The sequence below is a fragment of the Triticum aestivum genome, chromosome 4A, assembly GCF_018294505.1.
Source record: "Triticum aestivum cultivar Chinese Spring chromosome 4A, IWGSC CS RefSeq v2.1, whole genome shotgun sequence".
NCBI lineage: Eukaryota > Viridiplantae > Streptophyta > Magnoliopsida > Poales > Poaceae > Triticum > Triticum aestivum.
The window spans coordinates 500161783-500177910 of NC_057803.1; the positions used below are offsets into that span (position 1 = coordinate 500161783).

The following is a 16128-nucleotide window of genomic DNA, read 5'->3' on the forward strand; positions in this document are numbered from 1 at the left end:
GAACATGCGTCTATTTTGTGCTTAGTTTGCGACGGCTGCAATCTGTTGAACTTACTGCTTCTTGATCCTAAACTTTGTAAGAGATCAGGACATATTTCACACGGAGAACGGCTAACCAAACAGTAAAACAGGTTCACGAGATGAGATTATTGTGTGATCCCCCGCATTACCAAACTCTCACCTTAATCTCCCTTCTCTAATCTCTCTGTCTAGCTCCAACAAGCGAAAGAGATACGGCAGACTTCGAAGCAAACAAGCCTGCTTGGCATTCACATCCACAGAGAGGTAAAACCCGAGATAACTAAACGGGAGGCCGAAACATATTTCACACGTTCTACTAGGTGTTGAGGTACTTTGCTGGCTGGCCTAGCTAAACAAACCACAGGTAAGCCACACAAAATTTGCCCGGCGGCAAGTCGTACAGCATCAGACCGCATAAAGATTCACGTCAGAGAGCCCCACATGGAGCAACAGGGTAAGCAAAAACCATCAGGTAATTAAGCACAGCAGTGCTAGCTTCATGGTTTGCTGCACTTGGCATGTCCCAGTTCAATCTAGCATCGGGCCACGCCCGCGGCCTCGGGCGCGCCATGGCCCTCCCCTTCTTCCCATGCCACGACCTGCAAAGCGACGAATGTTAGTGATGAGAGGTAGGGGCTTGCAAGAAGCACGGCGACATTATAGGTCACACCGAGCTTACCACGGCCTGGAGGAGGGTATTCATAAGGTTCGTCGAAGTATTCATTCTGCTCCATCCATCTTCCCCTGCCACGCCCTGCGAAGCCATGGAGAATAGGAGCCATGAGAGGAAAGGGCATGCAAAAGCCACAGGAAGATGGTATGTGAGACCGAGCTTACCACGGCCTGGAGGAGGGCGATACTCATCTGGTTCGCCATTGTAGTACTCACTCTGCTCCATTCTTCTTCCCCTGCCACGCCCTGAGAAACCATGAGGAACATAAGCCATGTGAGATAGGGGCATGCAAAAAATGAAAAACAGAAACAATGATACATCAGACTGAGCTTACCACGGCCTGGAGGGGGTTGATACTCATCTGCTTCGCCATCAAAGTATCCACCCCGCTCTTCATAGTAGCCACCCCTGCCACCATAACCGTAATCATAGCCATAGCCACCACGTCGACCACCTCCGTGGTAGCCACGGGCTCTTCCCCTTCCTCTTAGCCGGCCTCTCCCTCTGCCTCTACCATTGTAGTAATAGTCTCCATCCTCCTCCCATTCTTCACCCCAGTCATAAGGAGGGGGTCCATTGCTAATAGCTGTACTTGTTTATCATCACAGAATTAACATAGTTTCTTGTCCATATGATTTGTTGCAAGAAACTAACGCATGTACTCTGGACAAACTTATAAATGTAGACTGAAAAACAAGTCCAGAAAATGGAGCCGATTGAAGCACTGCGAACTTAGAATGCAAGAAAACTAGATGGTGCCCAATGAATTCACCCTCAAGATTTAAACTATTCAATGTAGAAACAAAAAGGCAAGAAATAGTATGAAAGGTTGAGCGTGTCATAAATTAGATGTGGTGACATTTAAAATCCACTATGCATGTGTAAAGGAGTAAACTGTATTATGTATTACTCCCTCCGTCCGTAAAAGCTTGTCCCAAGCTTGTCCTTCGAATGGATGTATCTAGCACCAAATTTTGTGCTAGATACATCCATTTGAGGGACAAGCTTTTCCGGACGGAGGGAGTACGTAATAAGATACTGTAACTTGGCAACATGGAATGTTAATGTTATAAAGATACGGTCGTATCTGAGGGCCATATGAGTTACTGTCTGAAAGTTGTGTGCTCAGAAAGACATGAGAAAAGAAGATACCTCTGCCCCTGCCCCTTCGGCCGCCACCAGGTCCACCACGACCTCTCCCACGAGCAGAGGGAAAGGATCCTAAATTACCATGAAGGACGTTGTGATCAAATGGTGATACATGTGAAAAATAAAAATCGGTGGAGCGGATCAACTCAGAGCAACACCTTCATGTTCATAATCAAAAGCAGGTTTCACCTCTTCAGCTGGTATGGGTGGCTGGTACCTAAGGGTATATACCCACAATACGCAGACAAATTACGGCCAGTTTCCAATATTGAACAACAATAGACAGCTAAGGGAACTCAAAGCGGCTGAATCTGAACTGATTCAATATCTGGTTGTACAAAAATGAGTGAAAGGACAGGGTTTGCCTTACCCTGGAGATGACGTATCCAATGGTTCCTTGGACAATGTTAGGGTAATCATTGATACATGACGAGTTGTCTCTAGCCTGTGGTAAAAGTGCATTAGTGTGGCAATAAATCTTTCTTCTTTTTCTGAAGAAAAGAATATATGTACATCCATACGGGACAAGGCCTTCTTCCAGAGGCTCCCATGTGTAGGTGATGCCAACAGATTCAATAGACGTATTCTGATGGAGACCAGCAACCCTTCTCTGAGGAACATTATGTGTCAAATTAGCAAAACAAATAACAAATAACCACATTAATAACAGATATTTTAAGGCAGAAGAAGTTACTATTAACCTTGATCAATTCAGCAACCATGACCGTCTTATTTATGGCTCGTCCCATGGCTTTGATAGTGATCTCATCATGCCCATTTTCCTGAAAAAATGCATACAAATAAATATACAGTAGGAGGAAGAAAAAAAAAGTGGTTCAGTTATGAATTCAACCAAAATGAAGTCAAGATTAACACCATTTAGGGATTCTGAAAAATTCTGTTGACCACTGACCACCAACAGGTTTTCATAAAATAATGACTGAAGCGGTATATGCAAATATGAAGGTAGCTTTTCGACATTCATGTGAACTGCACACGAGTTCATATCATTTTATTATAAGCTGATAACCTGCAGATACTTCAGGCATCAAGATCGAATGGTAAGTAAGTGAAACAAAGACAAATTGAAAGGCTTCACAAATCGTTCCCGATAATGTCAGGAGCATCGAAATACAGAACAAGTAAGTATGTTAGATCTTAAAGAAGCATTCATCTTACAAGTATTAACCAATCTTACCCAATAAACCTCAAAGTCGATTTCACGCATAAATAATGTTTGTAAAACGTGCTTACGGTTTATTTATTTTTTACTTAAAAAGAACCTAATGTTCCATCTCTCACTCAGTTTTGTCCATCCTTCGTCCAACCTCCCACCCTCCACCGATTTTTTTGGTTTTTCACCTCTTCTGATTTCATCAAACCAATCTTTGGTAACCCAAATCTATGTATATGAAATTAGCAATAAATCCACGGTCCATAAATAAATTGTTTTTTCTGGTAAAACCTGGTCCTGATCAGTCATCTTTGGTAATCCAATAAATAACAATAAAATTCACGGCCCAGAGGTAAATAAATATCAATCGAACTCATATAGTATTTGGTAACCCAATAAAGCAGATTAATCATGGGCACATATCTATTTTATCAGTTTAAGAAATAGCTGGAAATCTATACTTTGTAACCAAAATGTAATGTTATTTTGTCTATTTGCTTTGCATCAAGATTTGTCCCATGTGATTCTCTTACTGTGTTCCCCCGTGGCACCACAGAGACACATACCTAGTAGAATTATAAATAAAAAATCTAACATCATACTCGGTGGCAAATAGAAACACTTAATGATAAATTAAATACATGTGAGCGCAGGCATAGGATGTTGAGCAGTATTCCTGAACATATCTCCACTATCGAGGCATTTACCAGATTGTTAAAAATAGCATACAAAGAAATTGTTGCTTATTGAACACCAGATAAGGACAAAACGAAATGACAAAGCATAGCAAGGGGAGTCACCTCAAGCAACGACATTCCATAGCCGATATAGTTCCTCATCCTCCCGAGCGCAGTGATTCTGATCTCATTCTCGCGAATCGGTGTCTCATTCCGAGGCTTCTCCACCCTTTGGTATCTATCCATGGCTATGAATAAGATAGGTTTTAGCATGGCAAGAGCAGCAGCATGAATAAAGTGCACGGAAATAAGGTAGTAGACATGAAAGGAGATGAGACGCAAGGATAAAAACGTAAGAGGCGACATGATAAATCGGATAACCGCCGGCCGCGACTCATACACCCCCCAAGAACCCTAACCCCAGCAGTCGGTTGCAGCAAACGGTGCACGAGATGAGAAGCTAAACCCACGCGAAACGGAATGAGAAGCCTAGGAAGACACGCCATGACGGCAGGGTGCGAGTTTCTTCGAAAGGAAGAGAAGGGAACACGAAGGAGCAGATGGCCCCGCGATACCCTGAATTCCTGATCCAGGAAAGCAGCCCGCGGCGCAGACCCCAGGAAGCTGCCGGAGTGACGGCGGTGACACCGATTCCGCTCCGCGTCGCGGAATGGCGCGAACAGGGGGCCCGCCGGCAACGTCGCCTCTGCCGCCTACGCGCGCTCCCCGGCGGAGGCGAGGGGTCGAATCGGCTCCTGGCCGCCGCCGCCGCCGCCGCCGCACGAATCGAATGAAGAATCGACGGGGGACGAGGAGAGGGGGAAGGAATCGATCGCACCTTCGGGCTCGCTGCTCCGCTCTGCCTGCGGAGAGAGTGAGGAGGGGTCCTCGAGGTCGACGGGGGTGGAGGGGGAACCTACCGTGGCGTGTTGGGGTTCATGGACGCATTACGGTCGTCCCTACGGGTGACGTGGAGGCGCTCCGGACGTTCGTTCGGGCGATTGCGTGGGCGTGTGGCCTCGATGGACCGGTTCGAGGATAAGGAGGGACTGCGTGCCACTGTCAGTTGAGGCCAGCCGACAAGTGGGACTGCGGGAGGGGCTCCGCGTCACTACAGGGCCTGCCTGCTGACACGTGCGACACCTGTGATAACGATACTCCCTCAAGCGGTGCACTAGATTTTTTTTAAGTCAAACTTCACAAATTGATCAAGTTTGTTTCTGGAAAATAATATTTACATCTAGAATGCCAAATATATACCTTTAGATTCATAATGAGTTGCAGCTTCGTATTCTATATATATTTGATATTATAGGAAAAATAGTTTTCTTTACAACTTGATCAAAGTTTGCAATATTTGACTTTGCAAAAAATCTGTACGCACTACATTATGAAAATGGATGAAGTACTTCATAGGGCGATGCTCCGTGCTGGTCAACTCACGCGAGCTCCGGACCAGCCACATCCAAACCGCTTGATGTGTTCCTCTTAGCCGCGACCCTCTTGCAAAACGAGAGACGCGTGTGGTCAACCCTCTACCCCTGTGCGAGTTGGAGGATGGACGGTTGCGCGTTGGTCGGTAGCACCACGTCGTGCCTGGCCACAGCTCGATTGCAACTTTGTTGCCCCTTTCCTGCGGGTGGTATTGATGTTGCTCGGCCATCGTTGTCGTCGGAGCACCAACGCATCTCTGGTTGTTTGTGGTTCTAGCTCGCCCCCCATCCCCCTATCGCAACACCCATGTTCACCATCGCTGGTTACAACAACGATGCTCTCTGGTTCAACAATCGGGTGTCACCGTCTAGTTGCAGCTCCTAGTGATTCCCATCGTAGCATCGCGGTGACCCATTGCAGCATCTCGACATCAACATCGTGGCATCCACGGACGCTAGTCGTAACTTCGACTCCCTCATCGCAGCCTGCCATCTCGTCGGTTCTAGCAAAAAAATCGAAGCAAAATGATTGTAGCTTCCATGGGAGCCGATTGCAACTTTCCCTTCCTCCTCACTGGGCACTGACGTAGCTTATGCAAGCGCCGGTTGCAGCTTTCGCCATCGTTGGTTTCAACGGTGGTGGACAGTAGCTTAGCATGGTGCGGCTGCACACCCCGGCGGGCATGGAGGCACTCGCGGCGGAGATCAACGGTGAGATGCCCATTGTAGCTTCCACGGGAGTTAATTGCAGCTTTCCCTTCCTCCTCACTGGGCACTATCGTAGCTTATGCAGGCGCCGGTTGCAGCTTTCTTCATCGCTGGTTTCAGCAGTGGTGGACAGTAGCTTAGGATGGTGCAGCTGCACACCCCGGCGGGCATGGAGGCACTCGTGGCGGAGATCAGCAGTGAGGATGCACATTGTAGCTACCACGAGAGTTGATTGCAGTTTTCCCTTCCTCCTCACCAGGCACTATCATAGCTTATGCAGGCGCCGGTTGCAACTTTCGCCATCGCTGGTTCCACTGGCTAGTCTGTAGGCTGCTTTCTTCTCTTTGGCCTGCCCATCTTTTGGTGACAAGCTCCGCCACTTGCTGGTTCTAGCAATGGTGGACCGTAGCTTAGCATGGTGCAAGTGCACACCCCGGCCGGCATGGAGGCACTCATGGCGGAGATCAACGGTGAGTATGCACACTTCAGCAGGCATGGAGGCACTCGTGGCAGAGATCAACGGTGAGGAGCCGAGAGAGAATGGTGACAAACGTGAGTTCAAAAATAGGGGCAGGGCTCGCCAAGAAACGAGACGAGCCAGAGAGGATGGCGAAGCAAGCGTGAGTTAGCAAAGGGGGACAGGGGAGGAGCTCGCCAAGAAACGAGACAAGCCAAGAGAGGATGGGTTGGAGGTGGCCAGTAGGGAGCTCGCCAAGAAACAAGCATCCAAGCAGAGGAGCTGAGTGAGGATGGCGACGAGCGTGCGACCAAGAGATGAGGACGAGCAAGCGACCGGCGCTACAATCGACCGATGTGAATCGTTTTCCTTCATGTGGTCACTCGAACAAGCTGACCTAATTTTAACAGTCGGTACGGTAACAATGAAAATGGCTTGTACACATTCCTTCAAAGCTCGCAGAAAACAAGATAACAACCTTTTAGGCAAGCAGACTCATTTCAGATAATTTGCAACCAGGTACGACTCTAAATAGGTTTCAACAGCTAAATCACAATAACAGTAGCACATGACACGAAGAATTCATAGATGAGCCAGATTCTGAAAACATCACCTAGTACAAAACTTAGGCAGGGGAAGTAACCAAGTATCACATGTTCGTTTTGACAAAATGATACAACTGATGATGCGGGGCAGCAGCTCAAGCCTTGAGCTTGCCGTAGAACCTCTGCTTCTCGTCCGTGGTCTGGAAGCGACCGTGCCCAAACTTGGAAGAGGTGTCGACGAACTTGAGCTTGATCTCCTCCAGGGCCAGACGAGAGGTCTGCTTCAGCAGGGACTGGCGGAGGGTCACCACCCGCTTCTTGGGGCCGACACAGCATCCCTTGATCATCAGGTAGTCAGCCTTCACCACACCATAGTGAGGGAAGCCACCCATGGGAGTGATGTCCTTCTCAGTCCTGTAAGATCAAACCAGTGCAAATGGATCATCACCAGATACAATTCAGACCAGAAAGTACATAGATGACAAACTAACACTAACAAAACAAAAACACACCTGTCGAACTCGGTAGAGGCATCATGAGTTTCCTGTCCAACCTTGCCAATCTTGTAGACCTTCTTGTTCATCTCAGTTCGGTGGTGGTAACCATTCTGACCAGCACGAGCAACAGTGTAGGACACCCTAGCAGGATGCCAGGCACCAATACAGGCAACCTTGCGAAGACCTCTGTGGGTCTTGCGGGGAAGACGGGTGACACCCCAACGTGTCACAACACCTTCGTAACCCTTACCCTTGGTAACTCCAATGATGTCAATCATCTCATCCTTTTGAAACACAGCATCAATAGGGACTTCCTTCTCAAAGAAGCTGTAACCATAGTCAACCTTATCGGCGATGGTGCCACCATTGATCTGGATCTCCATGAGGTGAGCCTTCTTCTGCTTCAATCCCTTCATCTTCCTGATCTGAATCACATGAAAAGCAACATGAGTAACATTACTGTGAACAACAAGGGCAAAAGATAGAAAGTACCAAGACAATTTCTGACCTGGGTATGGGCGATAACACGGACAACAGTAGCATACTTCTTCATCTTCTCAAGCTGCATATGGATTTCTTTTTTGCCAGCATCACTGTCATACTTCAGAGCATACTTGGTGAAGGCCTTCTTCTTGCTCTTGCACCAGTTCTTGTAGAACCTCCTCCTGACATCTTCGCTGAGATGCTGTGCCCAGACTGAGTTGAGAGTACGAAGGCCACGAGGAGTCTTCACATAGGCAACAAGTCCAACAATAACAATCGGGGGTGTCTCAACAATGGTGACAGCCTCACATGTCTCCTTCTTGTGCAGCTCTGTGGAATATCAAATGGAGTGTTATCACACATATGCAACAGCCATTTACAAATTCAAATAGAGTCAACAGATTCATGATTCAACTTCTGTAACGATAGAGGGCATTGCAACAGCAATAATGGTGGGAAGGAATCAATTGAGTAAAACAAGAATATGAACATAGACAGAGAGTTAGTAAACATACTGGAACCAGGCTTCTCGACCTCACGCACAATGTGAGTCATCCCAGATTTGTAGCCAAGGAAGGCAGTGAGGTGGCATTTCTTGGATTGGTCATCTCTGGGGAAGGCCTTCACTGCAATTAAGACAGGCAAATATTAGATTGACATACCAAGATCAATGGAATGTCAAATTTTCGCAATGACTGGAAGCAGCATTAAAATATCAAACAGGCAGTGTTCCACATGCCACTGATGTAATCACAGGAAAAGCTAAAAACACTACGAATTTGAAAGTAAGCAATTTACTAAAGTATACATTTGCTGAAAGTGCATCAAGTGTTTGGCATCTCTCAAGACTAGCAAAAATTGACTGAAAACTGGTGCACACATGCAAGTGTAATCTATTATAAATGTTATCAAGTGTTCCTTACATAGACATGAAAAACAGCATCACAGTAACAACAAAACAACCATTGAGACGTGCAAATCAAGGATTACAGGTTGCACAGGAACTAATTGAAAACTCCAACTGAGGACTAGGTCAGGAGGCAATCTAAGGAAGCCAAATTATGGCGTGGATTCCTAGTTACGAGTCTACTACTGCACACGAAAAGGTCACTAACCCAAGCAGGTTTCAACAAAAAGCGACGCACCCAAACAGTATATACTCACAAGCCGGCTCGCCTCACTTGATCGACTAAACATACAAACAGAGCATATCACGGCTATCATCTGCAGGTGGAGAGTAACTAGAGCAAGCAGGCATACCCTTTCCGCGGTGGCGCGAGCACCGCTTCCTGGGGAGGAAACCGAGGGATCCGTGCCTCGGGTGCTCGAACTTACGGTGCGACATCTTCCCTTCCTTCCCCTGTGGATAACAAATCAGGAACCCATCAGATCCAGGCAGCGCAAGAGCGCAAGAGCGCAACGAAACGACCACGAGTTCACGACTTGGAAACGGCGGCGGCAGAGCCTGGCGGCAACGAAATGCCCGCCGCCGTCGACGGTGAGAAGGGAGCAGAGACGAGGGAAAGGGAGGAGGCGGCGCAGTTTACCTGTAGAGGTGGAGGCGGCGGCGGATGGGGGAGGGTGGTGTGTGTGGAGGAGGAGGGCACGTAAACCCTAGGAGAGCTTATATAAAGAGGGACCCCGGGGTGAGGGTTTTGTTCGGTCGGACGGAAATGCCCCTTGCGGATCTTGCTAGGGCTAATGAGGCCTGGCCCGTTTCTCTGCTCTACGTGTGGGTTCCGGCCCAATGTGCGTTCCCTAGAAAAAAAAAGGTTACTCTGCTTTCTCTCCCAAAAAATTTTTTAAGGCCTGGCTCAAGCTGGGAGGGTGGATGGCGTATGTCGACCCAAGCCGCGTCAGATAGTCTGAATTTGCCTTTAAAAATATCAGATATATCATTGAAGTTTTTCTTTTATTATGAAAAAACCTCTGAATATGGGGGCTTTGAAGAGTCACTTCCCATAAAATGCCTTCTTGGTGAAAAGAAGGGAGGGGGTCTATGAATGTATATTTCAAAGTTCATCGATATTTTGTTGTTTTGTTCTTCTTTATCCGCGTAAGTTGCAAGAGGTGTGCAAGAAGAAGACTACGTCAGTACACCTTGTAGTTTTAAATTCTCAATCCCCCCCCACCCCACCCCACACTAGAGCGCTCCATAAGTGTCCTTCTTGAAATTCCATGTAGATGAAGCGTTAAGAAGGCTACCGAGGAGTTTTTGAGGGGTTTGTCAAACATGTGAGGCGTATCACAATGATGCTTCGATGACCGTCACCAGTAGTATGATTGATCTCGTAACCTTTATCCCTAGCATAGGAGATCAATGGTCGCAAGTTGGTTACGATGTCAACCTGTTAGCCAGAGTCAAATACATTTAGAGGGCATTCGATATGGGTATAACACGATTCTTATGGGAGATCAAGTCTACCTTAAAAAAATGAAGTGCAACATAGAATCCCATGTTATGGTTAAGCATCACATTTGGCTGCTTTAGTCACCGAACATCTCCATTGTACCTTTCAATATTTTGCAGTTGTAAAGCACTAACAGAGTAATAGCTTCCAAAATCATCTTCCCTTTCTTTATGTTGAGAACTTCTTCACGTCTGTAAGTTATATGCAGTACTAACACAAGATGAAAAAGCAATGTATTCTATTCTCAAATGAGAGTTTTCATTCTTGGTTACGGCTCTACAGCTACTCTTAAATTGTGTGTCTCCTATGGGCATCCGTGGTGATTTCATTTTTCTCTTCAAAAAATCATGTTCGAGGGCATTAGAACATGCTCCCCAATTGCTACGGATAGCAGATGGGACGAAAGTAGGTCAACCAGGGAAGGAGAAGGCGTGAAGGAGGATGACAAAGGAGAGGTGAATATCAAGGAGGTGAAGTTGACGACGACAAAGGTGGGGATGGCACAATCAATAACGATGGATGAGGGGTTAACGAGGTCCACGAGAGAAGATATGCCAAATATGGTGACACGGCAAGGGGAGGAAGAGGAAGGAATTAACAGATGTGGGAAAGATTAGCACAAACCCAACACGAAAAAGCCTTTGTATGTGTGTGATTTTCATATGACGCTATACTCCAGCCATCCATGCATAGCATATAGTGCAGCACATCCGTCGGATTTTCAATTGTATCGGGATTGAACATGAAGTGTCGGATGGGCGGTACCTCCATTCCTTTATCTATCTGTTCTGTTTCGGCGAGTTTCTGTATTGAATATAGTAGAGAACAACACATAAAATACCCGTGCATTGCAACGGGGCCAATTAACTTAAAGAGTTCAATATTAATATTCTCATACATATCAAGTTACATTGGCGACCTTTTTTACCATCAAATCCTCACACACACACTCTTCCTCACTCTCTCCCCCTCTCCCTCTCTCTTTCTCTAACACACACACATATCCAGCTTATTGGATACAGGACCATAATCCATCTATTTCACACACACACTAGTGCATAACAATATGGATTATATGTATTATATTTGCCACCACAACTGAGGGAATTAATTTCATGTAAATCGGCCAGCCACAGCTCCAAGAATACGCGAAGGAGGTGGACCGGGTCGGCATCGGCGCCGTCCAGCGCGGGCCACGGGCCTGCTTCCAAGTGCGTCTGCACGCCGGCCACTCACGCCGGGTCCTTCAAGTGCCGCTTCCACCGCACCAACTCCGAGGGCCACGGCCAAGAAAGTCGCCCTTCTTCGCCCCTTCACCGGCCGCGGCCAACACGGTGCCGCGGCACCCGGCCTCGCCGTCCTCGTCCTCCGGCACCGTCGCGACCCAGTCACGCAGCCCAAGCATCGGTCTCGAGAATCAAGAACGCTCGACAATGGAGAGGGAAGGAAGATCATATACATGTCATAAGAAAGGGAGTTTATTTACTGCCCCCTCTATGTATTGTTTCCTTTGTTTGAAGATTGATTACCATCCGTGAGTTAAGATTAATGTGATTGAGCGATTTTTCTAAAAATCAAATATTTGCTTTCTAATTAACGTGATTGAGTGATTTAAGGTAAGGTTAATTAATTTAGATTTTATTTTTAGAGATTGTTCGTGATTGATTCTACATTACTAAATAACTTGCGCCAGTATGGAAAGTTCTGATCTGTTCAGATTTCTTTCGTTGTGTGAGAGGGTGACGTGAAAATAAACCAATGAGATGGAGGGAGGGGACAAAAAAATCTACGAAAAAAACCAACGAAGGTGGGAGAAGGTACCAAAAAAACCATGAAAGGTGGGAAGCCGCCCTTCTTCGCCCCCTTCACCGGCCAGACCAACGCGGTACCGCGGCACCTGGCCTCGCCGTCCTCGTCCTCCGGCACCGTCGCGACCCAGTGACGCAGCCCAAGTATCGGTCTCAAGAATCAAGAACACTCGACAACGGAAAGGAAAGAAAAGATCATATACATGTCATAAAAAAGGAAGTTTATTTACTGCTCCCTCTATGTATTGTTTTCTTTGTTTGGAGATTGATCATCATCTGTGAGTTAAGATAAGGTTAATGTGATTGAACAATTTTTCTAAAAATCAAATATTTGCTTTCTAATAAATGTGATTGAGTGATTTAAGGTAAGGTTAATTAATTTAGATTTTATTTTTAAAGATTGTTCGTGATTGATTCTACATTACTAAATAACTTGCGCCACTATGGAAAGTTCTGATCTGCTCAGATTTTTTCGTTGTGTTAGAGAGTGACGCGAAAATAAACCAATAAGGTGGAGAGAGGGGACAAAAAAACCAGCGAAGGTGAGAGGAGGTACCAAAAAACCATGGAAGGTGGGACGAAAATAAACCGTATGAGGCTACCAACTGCTCCATTAGGAGTAGAGATTGTTATAGATGCAACTGAAATTCGCCATATTACACGAAAAATGACTTTGATATTACTTGGCAGAGGCAGATCCCCAAAGAACAAAACTATAACGGCCAGACACAATTACATGAATCAATTATACTTATGTGCTATGCACTCTACACCTGATGGCAAACACTCATGCAACTTAAACTCCATCTCTCAAGTCAAGAATACCAAAACGAAAAGGATGATGAAAAGAACCACCAAGAAAGCTATCATCATGATCTGCCCTTTCAAGCTGGCCTTCTTCAGAACCATAGCCACTCTTTTCTGCGAATCAAAAACGGTGGAGAAGTTTCAGTCCGTTGGAATCCAGAAGAAAGAAACTAGGTGATATATATTATTTGTGCTTGCTGCAGTAATATGTTGCAAAAACATGCACGGAGTTCCAAACAACGTGTCCTGGGCTACACTAAAAGATATAAGGCATACCTGCACAAAATCGAGCCGGTTGGAGGTAGTTTCCATGTCGAGGCTTAGTTCACCTAGAAGTTTTTCCTGATGAATGTAAAAAAAGGAGATAAGTACCGAAGCGAGAAAGACATGACATCTTATGGCACAATATAGTTAACCGGGCTCTTCATGAATATAGGAAAAGAAAGCAACCAACAAAGGAAATCTAAATCATCCCATATTTCTTAATGTTAGTGAATACCTGTCCAACAAGCTCTTCGTGTATTGTGAGACCTACACCTCCAATTCGCTGGACACTAGCACTAAGCGCATCCAACTCATCATCCTGACGCCTATTGCAGAAGTACAACCATTTATCAATGGTAGTTTAAGAGCAGCTCATATAAGTACAAAAAAACTAGAATTATCCTCTGGAAGGTAGCATTACATAAAATGCAGAGCTTCTACTTACAACATCATGATTCTGTGAGGAAGAAATTCAATTCATCTTTAAGTCTTAGGTTCTTATCTTTAAATCTTAATTTCTTCGTTCTCAATAGATATACGGGCAAACATAAATCTTACGAGACAAGCTAAGTTTGTATAGAAGTTACTTCATCAGGAGCATCTGTTGATCAGATTCTGAAGCAATGAAGTCATCGTTATCCTGAGCAATGTGCTGCTTGGATCTGCCTAGTTCGGAAGGATTGACTGAACGTCCAAAGGCAGTCTTGTGCTTTCCAGCTTCAACATTCCTCCGTATGGCTACCACCTAGAACAATTTCAAGTTTGTTACATACTATATCATACTAAATTTGCTACTGAACTTCGGGTTGTAGCTTAATCATTCATGTTAGCAGTAACATTAGCAAATATTATGTAATAACATACCTGGTTGCGGGCGGTGCTAGTCCAGTTCCTCCGTTTCCCAATTTCAACCTCGTTAAGTCCATAGTAAGCTGGATCTCTCTCAGCGACAGAAATTGCCTTCTCTAACTCATCCACCTTAATTGCAACATTAAAAGCAGAAAACAGCTCAGAAATGGAACACGGTAAATACGACAAAAGGAAGAGCACATGATTTGTATAACGACCACCTCTTAACCTTATCGATACGATATCATTGCCCAAAATACGACAAATACAATAAGAATATTCCTAACATGGGATTCAGTGCATCCCGGACAGAGGATTAGAATCTTGCCATAGATATGGCTGTAAGCTAGTGTACCTGCCATTGGACGCTCTCACAGGTGGTTAGCAGTTCTCTGGTAAGATGAACATACTCTCCTGTATTTTCAGGTGCTTGCTTCCATTGATTAAAAGTATCTTGTACTTTGTCAATCTGTACGACAATGGGGCAAGGAAACAAGTTGTTATAGACATCATCGAATAAAAGAAAGGGACTGGTTCTAGGAATTCTTGAGAATCATTTTACATGAAGGGAACGGAAACATTATTGTCAACAAAAATTCAAAACCCAATGGACAAACAACTCTGGATGTATGCATATATGCAGCAATCGGACATCATAGGCAAGCTTCTCTGCAGGACACCAAACATGCACAAGATGCACGTAAACTAAGCAGCAGGTAGCACACACCCAAAATGTTTGGTTCCCCATCTCAGATTTACACCGTCAATATTATTCATTAAGTCCTGCAATGGATCCAAGCTATAAACGCATGCACCTGGGATCCGAACACACAAAGCCCCAATACAGGTAGCCCACATTACCGGACCTCGTAGGAGCCAGAAGAATCGCAGATCATGGCTAGAGCGTAACATCTCAGATTCGTGAATAGCGAAATGTAGAAACTAGAAACAAATTAAATATGAAATCAGGTGGGTGTAGGAGCGGGGAAATGGGGAGGAAGGTCACTCACGGAATCCTGGATCTCGTCCTTGACGATGTAGAAGGGGTCCTGCGCGGGGGTCATGCTCTCATCGCCCGCCGGGCAGATCTCGATCGGGAGCAGCTGGATCGGGGGAAGAAAGGGAGGGAGCGATGAGCTGATCTGAACCCCCCTCCTCCGCTCGCTCGCTCGCCCGGTTTGGTGGCACCGCCGAGGGAGAAGACGACCGGGGCAAACAAGTTATTTCTGGACCAATAAGTTGGTGGCCCACATTAATGGGCCGAGTGAGCTTACAGGCTTCGCAGGCTGGGCCTAAAAGTATGTATGGGCTACCTAAATCGGTTTTGACGTTTATTGACAATCTTTTCTTTTCTTTTCACGGAAAAAATTGTCATCGTGGCTTCAGCCGACAAAGACCAAACGTCGAGACTGAATGCATTGTGTGCCAGTGGAGGAGGAAATGTCGACGACGGCCTCCCATTCTGTTGGGATATGACTACCAGGTGTGACCTGCCCAGGAGGGGTTGGGTCAATCTCAATGGCGGGTTACTTCAAAGAAAGCCTAAAGAGTATACAAGGTGACGGTTTATGATAAAGCTTGTAGTAGGCTCAAAGCCCAGAGGCGACTTAAGGCCCGTAAGCGTAAACCGCCATGTATGAATAAGACTTGTAAGATAAGGCATGTAAGAGTTGTCACCGAGCCGGACACGTTGTATGAGCCGGCCGGGACTCTGTAGGCCGCAGGACGTTAACCCGTGTATATAAGAGGACGATCCGGCGGCGGCTTAGGGCAAGAAACAACAGATCGAGAGCCAAGCTGGCGTATTTCACTCCTTGGTCATCGAAACCTAGCAATACCACATCAACTGGACTAGGCTTTACCTTCACCGCAAGGGGCCGAACCAGTATAAAAACCTCTCGTGTCCTTTGTCCCAATTAACCCCTTTAAACTTCGTAGTTGCGATGGCTCCACGACTAAGTCCTTTCAGCAGGACATCTGCCGTGACAATTCCACGACAGTTGGCGTCCATCATGGGGCCAGCGCACGGTGGATTTGAGTTCTTGAAGGGTAGTTTCGAAGGGCTCAAGGGATACGCTGTGGGCTGGATGACCAAGAGTCGTCGCGGCAAACTCTACATCGACGACGCAGGCTGGGGCCCCGACGCCATCTCAATTGAGTACGAATACCGGG

General features: G+C 46.1%; 3 protein-coding genes across 5 annotated transcripts; all 3 read right to left on the bottom strand.

Annotated features, from left to right (window-relative positions):
* Positions 1-280: 280 nt before the first annotated feature.
* LOC123086589 (heterogeneous nuclear ribonucleoproteins A1 homolog) lies at positions 281-4710 on the bottom strand. Of its 3 annotated transcripts, XM_044508352.1 has the most exons (11): positions 4533-4709; positions 3818-3942; positions 2545-2625; positions 2365-2453; positions 2214-2288; positions 2002-2060; positions 1847-1915; positions 1029-1280; positions 859-939; positions 701-775; positions 281-620 (listed from the first exon to the last, which is right to left on the bottom strand). In XM_044508352.1, the coding sequence occupies exons 2-11, from the start codon at positions 3938-3940 to the stop codon at positions 550-552; spliced, it is 975 nt and encodes a 324-aa protein (XP_044364287.1). In that variant the 5' UTR covers positions 3941-3942; positions 4533-4709; the 3' UTR covers positions 281-549. The 3 variants fall into 3 exon arrangements, with proteins under 3 accessions (XP_044364287.1, XP_044364289.1, XP_044364288.1); XM_044508354.1 differs by lacking the exon at positions 859-939 and having other exon boundaries at positions 4533-4710; XM_044508353.1 differs by lacking the exon at positions 701-775 and having other exon boundaries at positions 4533-4710.
* A 2087-nt stretch (positions 4711-6797) lies between these two features.
* Positions 6798-9487, bottom strand: LOC543049 (60S ribosomal protein L3). Its single transcript, XM_044508355.1, has 6 exons — positions 9365-9487; positions 9078-9177; positions 8333-8443; positions 7843-8147; positions 7350-7759; positions 6798-7251 (listed from the first exon to the last, which is right to left on the bottom strand). The coding sequence occupies exons 2-6, from the start codon at positions 9160-9162 to the stop codon at positions 6993-6995; spliced, it is 1170 nt and encodes a 389-aa protein (XP_044364290.1). The 5' UTR covers positions 9163-9177; positions 9365-9487; the 3' UTR covers positions 6798-6992.
* Positions 9488-12629: 3142 nt separating this feature from the next.
* On the bottom strand, positions 12630-15174 carry LOC123086591 (syntaxin-61). The gene is made up of 7 exons (XM_044508356.1): positions 14967-15174; positions 14312-14425; positions 13972-14085; positions 13695-13852; positions 13343-13433; positions 13120-13185; positions 12630-12957 (listed from the first exon to the last, which is right to left on the bottom strand). Exons 1-7 carry the CDS (start codon positions 15018-15020, stop codon positions 12847-12849), a joined length of 708 nt encoding a protein of 235 aa, XP_044364291.1. The 5' UTR covers positions 15021-15174; the 3' UTR covers positions 12630-12846.
* Between the last annotated feature and the right edge of the window lie 954 nt (positions 15175-16128).